This window comes from Theropithecus gelada, chromosome 15, assembly GCF_003255815.1.
Source record: "Theropithecus gelada isolate Dixy chromosome 15, Tgel_1.0, whole genome shotgun sequence".
Lineage (NCBI taxonomy): Eukaryota > Metazoa > Chordata > Mammalia > Primates > Cercopithecidae > Theropithecus > Theropithecus gelada.
The window spans coordinates 857,796-866,236 of record NC_037683.1 but is presented as its reverse complement, the minus strand read 5'-3'; the positions used below and the strand labels follow the sequence as shown (position 1 = coordinate 866,236).

Genomic DNA, 8,441 nt, shown 5'->3' with positions numbered 1-8,441 from the left:
TTTTTTTTTTTTTTGAGATGGAGTCTCGCTCTGTCGCCCAGGCTGGAGTGCAGTGGCCGGATCTCAGCTCACTGCAAGCTCCGCCTCCCGGGTTTACGCCATTCTCCTGCCTCAGCCTCCCGAGTAGCTGGGACTACAGGCGCCCGCCACCTCGCCTGGCTAGTTTGGTTTTTTTTTGTATTTTTTAGTAGAGACGGGGTTTCACCCTGTTAGCCAGGATGGTCTTGATCTCCTGACCTCGTAATCCGCCCGTCTCGGCCTCCCAAAGTGCTGGGATTACAGGCTTGAGCCACCGCACCTGGCCAGTATATATATATTTCTAATGAGGTCTTGCTGTGTTGCCCAGGCTGGAGTGCAGTGGCGTGATCATGGCTCGCTGTGTAGCCTCAACCTCATGGGTTCAGGTGATCCTCCCACCTCAGTCCCTCAGGTGTCCAGGACCACAGGTGTGCACCACCATGCCTGGCTATTTCTTTTTTTAGAAGCAATGTCTCATTATGTTGTCAGGCTGGTCTCAAACTCCTGGGCTCAAGCAATTTTCCCTCCTTGGCCTCCCAAAGTGCTGAGATTATAGGTGAGGTCACTGCACCTGGCCTCAATATCTTAGAAATGTCACTTTTCCCTGAATTGATTTATAGAGCCAATGCAATTCCAAGCAAAACTGAATTGGTGAGCTGTTTCTAAACCTATACAGAAAGGACAAAGGACTGACGGAGAAGAACGAGGTAGATACTCACCCTACTAGACACGAAATGCTAGAGGAATTAATGCTACAGAAATGCTAGAGTGAAAATGCTAGAGGAATTTAGACATCATGGCATCATGTAAAAACTCAAGGCCAGGCCGGGCACGGTGGCTCACACCTGTATTCCCAGCACTTTGGGAGCTGAAGCAGGAGGATCACCCGAGGCCAGGAGTTCAAGACCAGCCTGGGCAACATAGCGAGATCCTGTCTCTGCAAAAAATTTTAAAAATTAGTTGGGTGTGGTGGCCTGTGCCTGTGTTCCTAGCTACTTAGGAGGCTGAGTTGGGAGGCTCACTTGAGCCTAGGATTTTGAGGCTGCAGTCAGCTATGATCACACCACTATACTCTAGCCAGACAGAATGAGACCCTGTCTCTTTTTTTTTTTTTTTTTTTTTTTGAGACGGAGTCTCGCTCTGTAGCCCAGGCTGGAGTGCAGTGGCCGGATCTCAGCTCACTGCAAGCTCCGCCTCCCGGGTTCACGCCATTCTCCGGCCTCAGCCTCCCGAGTAGCTGGGATTACAGGCGCCTGCCACCTCGCCCGGCTAGTTTTTGTATTTTTAGTAGAGACGGGGTTTCACCGTGTTAGCCAGGATGGTCTCGATCTCCTGACCTCGTGATCCGCCCATCTCGGCCTCCCAAAGTGCTGGGATTACAGGCTTGAGCCACCGCGCCCGGCCGACCCTGTCTCTTAAAAATGAAAGCCAAAGACTGGACCAGGCACGTGTTGAGGGTCCCCAAGATCATCCTGAGGCTTGGTAATTCAGTGTTACTCAGGACTCAGCACACAGTCACACTGGCTAAGACTCACTACAGTGAACAGTATACAGCAGTGTCAGCACAGGGAAAAGGCACACAGGGCAAAGTCCGGAGCAAACGGGGCTCAGGCACCCAGGAGCCATCTCCCAGGAGAGTCAGAGGAAACGGGGCTCAGGCACCCAGGAACCCTCGCTCAGGAGAGTCAGAGGAAACAGGGTTTAGGCACCCAGGAGTCGTCTCCCAAGAGAATCCTGTGCGATGCGCTTAACTTCTGCAAAAAGTTGTAATAACATTTGTGAAGCGTTGTCTATCTGGGAAGTTCATTGGGGACTCATCACCTGAAGTTTTTACTGGGGGATGGTCACATTGATACCCTCTGCCTGGCATATACCAAAATTCCAGAGTCCTGAGAGGAAAGTGATGTCCAGCATAAACCACGTTGTTTGTAAAGATTAGGCACCGCAAACCACCTTCATCGTTAGGGAAGGTTTATATCAGTCAGGGAACGGTTTCCCAGCCGAGTTCCCAGCCTTGCAGCCAGGCCTTTCTTAGGGCAGCAGTGGCAGCCACAAGGCGCTCCACAGAACAGAAAGCGCAAATAGCTAGAGAACATATGGAAAGATGCTCAACTTCATCAAGAATCAGAGAAAGGGCCGGGCGTGGTGGCTCACGCCTGTCATCCCAGCACTTTGGGAGGCCAAGGCAGGTGAATCAGGAGGTCAGGAGATCGAGACCATCCCGGCCAACATGGTGAAACCCTGTCTCTACTAAAAATACAAAAATTAGCTGGGCGTGGTGGCGGGCACCTGTAATCCTAGCTACTGGGGAGCCTGAGGCAGGAGAATCGCTTGAACCTGGGAGGTGGAGGCTGCAGTGAGCCAAGATCGTGCCATTGTGCTCCAGCCTGGGTGACAGAGCGAGACTCCATCTCAAAAACAAAAACAAAAACAAAAAAGAATCAGAGAAAAGCACGTTCAAAGACAATGAAGTATAATTTTACATGGACAGGACTGGCCAAGTGGACAAAGGTTAATAACATCAGTTGTGAATTTACTTTCTGTTGTGATTCAGCTGCTCACAGGATTAAACTCTAGGCGTGGTGTTCAGCAGTTTTACTTCTGCAGCTACAGGGGATAAGGGCTTCTTTTAGGGCCACTATAGAAGCTGGCAGGTCCTTGGTGTGGAGCCTGAGCTCACCTTTTTCTTCCCCACTTTCTCCAGCACAGTTAGGAGCAACCAGCCCATCCCATTATACCCATTAGTTTGACTGCGATGTTTGGAAGCAGCAAATACTTGTTCCCTCAGAATCTGTGCTTCTACCAGTTCCCAATAAAGGGTATCCCATGGCAATATTTTGAATAATTTTGCAAGACCTCACCATGGACTACTGTATCCTTTTCTTTTTCTTTTTTTTTTTTTTTTTTTGAGATGGAGTCTTCCTCTGTCACCTAGTCTGGAGTGCAGTGGCATGATCTCAGCTCACTGCAAGCTCCGCCTCCCGGGTTTACGCCATTCTCCTGCCTCAGCCTCCCAAGTAGCTGGGACTACAGGCGCCTGCCACCGTGCCTGGCTAATTTTTTGTATTTTTAGTAGAGACGGGGTTTCACCATGTTAGCCAGGATGATCTCGATCTCCTGACCTTGTGATCCACCTGCCTCAGCCTCCCAAAGTGTTGGGATTACAGGGGTGAGCCACCGCGCCTGGCCTATATCCTCTTTACTACTGGAAACTAGGCCCTTAGTGTCTCTAAATCTAATAATATTAAAGAACCAATTCCAGAAGTCCCAGAACCAGTGCAGAGAACTCATCTGTAAGACCTTCCTCTGCAACAACTTCTGGCACCAAAATTTGTCAGTTGGGCTGATCTAGAGAAGCGAACCAGTGGGAGATAGAAGAGATTTACTATCGAGAACTGGCTTCCGTGCTTGCAGTGGCTGATGCGACGCGTCTCAGAAGATTGTGAGTGGTGTGGAATTTCGCTGGCACATTTCCTGTCCACTTCCGTGTCTGTGGAGGTGGCCAAGGGCTGATGCCCCTGCACTTTCTGGAAGCCTCAGGTTTGCTTTTGAAGACTCTGACTGCTCTGACCTCACTCATGCACAGATACACACTCGGCTTTTCAGGTCACACTTTTGGGAACAATCACTTATTCTTAGCATCTTTTGCCATCTGGACAGGATGAAAGTTTCCCAAATCATCAAGTCCTAGTTCCTTTTTTTTTTTTTTTTTTTTTTTGAGACAGAGTCTTGCTCTGTGCCCCAGGCTGGAGTGCAGTGGTAGGATCTCGGCTCACTGCAAGCTCTGCCCCCAGGGTTCACGCCATTCTCCTGCCTCAGCCTCCCGAGTAGCTGGGACTACAGGCGCCCGCTACCTCGCCCGGCTAGTTTTTTGTATTTTTTTAGTAGAGACGGGGTTTCACAGTGTTAGCCAGGATGGTCTCGATCTCCTGACCTTGTGATCCGCCTGCCTCGGCCTCCCAAAGTGCTGGGATTACAGGCTTGAGCCACTGCGCCCGGCTTCCTTTTTGTTTAAGAGCACTCCCCGGCCGGGTGTGGTGGCTCACGCCTGTAATCCCAACACTTTGGGAGGCCGAGATGGGCGGATCACGAGGTCAGGAGATTGAGACCATCCTGGCTAACACGGTGAAACCCCGTCTCTACTAAAAATGCAAAAAATTAGCCGGGCGAGGCGGCGGGCGCCTGTAGTCCCAGCTACTCGGGAGGCTGAGGCAGGAGAATGGCGTGAACCTGGGAGGCGGAGCTTGCAGTGAGCCGAGATCGCGCCACTGCACTCCAGCCTGGGCGACAGAGCGAGACTCTGTCTCAAAAAAAAAAAAAAAAAAAAAAAAAAAAGAGCACTCCCCTCAGTCACTCCTCCTTCTGCTCACATTTCACCATAAGCAGCAGGAACAGGCCAGGCTGCATCTTCCACAGTCTGGAGATCTCCTCAGCTGAACACCCAGGTTCACCTGACAAAGTCTCTGTCCGACAGCAGGACACAGCCCCGTGGCGTCTCCCGCCACCGCCTAGCAGAGGCCTGTCTCCCTCCACTTTGTCAGGACGTGCTCCTCACTTTCTCTGGGCTCTCACCCGGAGTGCTTTCTTTCCGTTTTCTTTTTAAAAAATGTTTGTAAGTTTATTAGTAAGGCTCCTTTTGAAAGGTATGGAAAATGAAACTCAAGATATAATCCTTACATGAAACAATTAACTCATCTCTCCAGGAGTCTTAGTAGAAAACACATGATTTGGAAAGATCCTGCAGGGCGCGGTGGCTCAGGCCTGTAATCCCAGCACTTTGGGAGGCTGAGGTGGGCAGATCGCCTGAGGTCAGGAATTCGAGACCAGCCTGGCCAACATGGAGAAACCTTATCTCTACTGCAGATACAAAAATTAGCTGGATGTAGTGGTGAGTGCCTGTAATCCCCGCTACTCAAGAGGCTGAGACAGGAGAATCGGTTGAACCTGGGAGGCGAAGCTTGCAGTGAGCCCAGGTAGCACCACTGCACTCCCGCCTGGGCAACAGAGCAAGGCTTTGTCTCAAAAAAAAAAAAAAAAAAAAAGTCGGGCACGGTGGCTCACGCCTGGAATCCCAGCACTTTGGGAGGCCGAGGTGGGTGGATCACGAGGTCAGGAGATCAAGACCATCCTGGCTAACACGGTGAAACCCCGTCTCTCTAAAAATACAAAAAAATTAGCCAGGCGAGGTGGCGGCGCCTGTGGTCCCAGCTACTCGGGAGGCTGAGGCAGGAGAATGGCGTGAACCCGGGAGGCAGAGCTTGCAGTGAGCCAAGATCACGCCACTGCACTCCAGCCTGGGCGACAGAGCGAAACTCTTATCTCAAAAAAAAAAAAAAAAAAAGAAAAAGAAAAAAAAGAACACGAAAGCTCTATGGCTTCCCTTCTTAAAAGATGTTCTCTCCAGAAAATGCCTGAAGCTGTGCCTGCATCTGTGAGATCATTACAGCTGTGAGTAAGGTGGTCACAAACAGGAATACCTGTCTAGGATGTTCACATAAGCAGACAGTCCAGAAAACAAATGAGGGTGAAAATAAAGCTGTACTACTTGTAGAGAAAGTCCTAAAAATACAGAATTCACTAAGAGCTTGGAGCAGAAGACCTAGGAGATAAAAACCAGTGAAAAGTAATTAGAAAAATTCTTCACTCTTTGATCGGGACCATCCTGGCTAACATGGTGAAACCCCGTCTCTACTAAAAATACAAAAAACTAGCCAGGCATGGTGGCGGGCGCCTGTGGTCCCAGCTACGCGGGAGGCTGAGGCAGGAGAATGGTGTGAACCCGGGAGATGGAGCTTGCAGTGAGCCGAGATTGTGCCACTGCACTACAGCCTGGGCGACAGCAAGGCTCTGTCTCCAAAAAAAAAAAAAAAAAAAAAATTCACTTCTTACTGAAGGAAAGAGAATAAAAGTAACTAGAAAAAACATATGGGTAAGATTACCCATAACTAGTATTTAAACAAATCGAGGGTTCAAGATGGATTCCGCCTCTCCATGAAGAATAAATACCAACTAACCCCACTTCTTACTCCCCTGAGGGAGAAACCTGGTCAATTTGGCTTTGGTCTGACACCCTCACACTGTTGTGGCTTAGGTCTAACCATCTCAGCTCCGTCTGTTTCAGCTGCATTTACCAGCATCCCGCTCCTATTTCCTAACCTTCGACACTTTTAATGTCCGTATTTCTACAGTCTGTTTCAAGGCTCTCTAGGCCTTTCCTGTTGTGATCCTCAGAACTCTTCCACCCTCTACTCATTACCTGATTCTAAAACTACTTCCGCATTTTTAGCTGTGTGTGACACCAGCACCCCACTCCTGGTACCACAATCCATTTTTTTTTTTTTCTATTTTTTTGAGACAGAGTCTTGCTCTGTCACCTAGGCTGGAGTGCAGTGGCATGATCTCCACTCACTGCTGCAACCTCTGCCTCCCGGATTCAAGCAATTCTCTGCCTCAGCCTCCCGAGTAGCTGGGATTACAGGCACCTGCCACCATGCCTGGCTAATTTTTGTGCTTTTAGTAGAGACAGGGTTTCACCATCTTGGCCAGGCTGGTCTTGAACTCCTGATCTCGTGATCCACCTGCCTCGGCCTCCCAAAGTGCAAGGATTAAGGCGTCAGCCACTGCACCCAACCTCCATATTATTTTTCTAATGCTGCTGTCACAATTTACTAAAAGCTTAAAACATAGTTCTGTGGAAGTCCAGAAATCTGGTGGACTCGATCAGGTTCTCTGCTTAGGGTCTCATGGCTGAAATCACAGTGTTAGTGGCCGGGATCTTCTTAGGAGACTCTGGGGAAGAACCTGCTTCTGGGCTTGGTCAGGTGTTGGTAGAATCTGGCTGCTTGTGGCTGTTGGACTGAGGTTTCCTTGTGTGACCTCCTCCATCTTCAAGCCAACAATGAGACATCGAATCCTTCCTGTGCTTTGAATCTCCCTGTCTTCTGCGTTCCATTCCTGTTTTTGTTTTTTTTTTCTTTTTTTCCTGAGACGGAGTCTCGCTCTGTCGCCCAGGCTGGAGTGCAGTGGCCGGATCTCAGCTCACTGCAAGCTCCGCCTCCTGGGTTCACGCCATTCTCCTGCCTCAGCCTCCCGAGTAGCTGGGACTACAGGCGCCCGCCACCACACCTGGACAATTTTTTTAAATTTTTAGTAGAGATGGGGTTTCACCATGTTAGCCAGGATGGTCTCGATCTCCTGACCTCGTGATCCGCCCGCATTGGCCTCCCAAAGTGCTGGGATTATAGGCATGAGCCACCGTGCCTGGCTTTTTTTTTTTTTTTTTTTTTTGAGATGGAGTCTTGCTCTGTCAGCCAGGCTGGAGTACAGTGGTGCAATCTTGACTCACTGCAACCTCTCCCTCTGGGGTTGAAGCAATTCTCCTGCCTCAGCCTCCTGAGTAGCTGGGATTACAGGCACCCGCCACCACGCCCGGCTAATTTTTGTATTTTTAGTAGAGATGGGGTTTCACCATGTTGGCCAGGCTGGTCTCGAACTCCTGGCCTCCAGTGACCTCTCAGAACAGAAAGTACAAACAGCTGTGGAACTTGCCTCCTGGGTTCCCGCCATTCTCCCGCCTCAGCCTCCCAAAGTGCTGGGTTTATAGGCATAAGCCACTGCACCCGGCCCCGTTTCTGCTCTTAAGGGCTCAAGTGATTACCTTGGGCCCACCCAAATAAGATAGGCTCTATTTTAAGGTCAACTGATTAGCAGTGCCAATTCCATCTGTAAATTCCTTTTGTAGGGCAATGAGGGCTGAGGCTGGGACCATCTCAGCCACTTGGCCCCCAACCGCTCCATCCTTGGCCACCCCGTCCTGTTCCCAGAGATTGCCTGGCACAGCTGGCAGCCGTGGATGAGCTGGAGGTAGGAGTTTGGTGCTGGGGGTGGGAACACCTGTGCTAGGGGCAGCCGCACCTTAGGAGGATCCCAAGACCCTCCCCGAAGGCTCACCTCGGCCGCTCTGCGGTGGTCGTCACCGTTGCCCAGCATGCGTGCATCCACACCCAGACAGCGGAGGCTCCGTGCCAGCCCCTGCAGCATGTTGTCACACACCACGCGAAAGGCCCTGGCCGGGACCTGAGGGGCGGCGCCCTCAGCCACAGCAGCCACAGGGACCTACGGTGAAGCCCTGGTCAGCAGTCCCACGGTCACCCCACCCAGCCCCTCACAGCCTCAGAGAGCGAGGGCCCTGAGGCTGTGTGGCCAGCTCTGTCTCTGTTTTATCTTCAGAAGAGGAGCACTGTGTGTGCTGTGCATAAAACAGCAGAAATGCAGACAACACGCAACGAAACCATCCCCAGGGGGCTCCAGTGCCGGTGCTGGGGGGTCTCCACGTGTGTGTCTGGGGTGGCACGTGTGCCCTACAGAGGGTGGGGATCACGGGGAGGGGGCTGGACAGGGGGGTGGGGATCACGGGGAGGGGG

General features: G+C 51.1%; 1 protein-coding gene across 1 annotated transcript in view; it reads right to left on the bottom strand.

Annotated features, from left to right (window-relative positions):
* The window catches only part of EXD3 (exonuclease 3'-5' domain containing 3), a 119,498-nt gene that overhangs the window by 31,880 nt on the left and 79,177 nt on the right, over positions 1-8,441 (bottom strand). Inside the window, exon 17 of the mRNA XM_025359663.1 lies at positions 7,969-8,133. Within this exon, the coding sequence (XP_025215448.1) occupies positions 7,969-8,133 (165 nt within the window). The remainder of the gene's footprint in view (positions 1-7,968; positions 8,134-8,441) is intronic.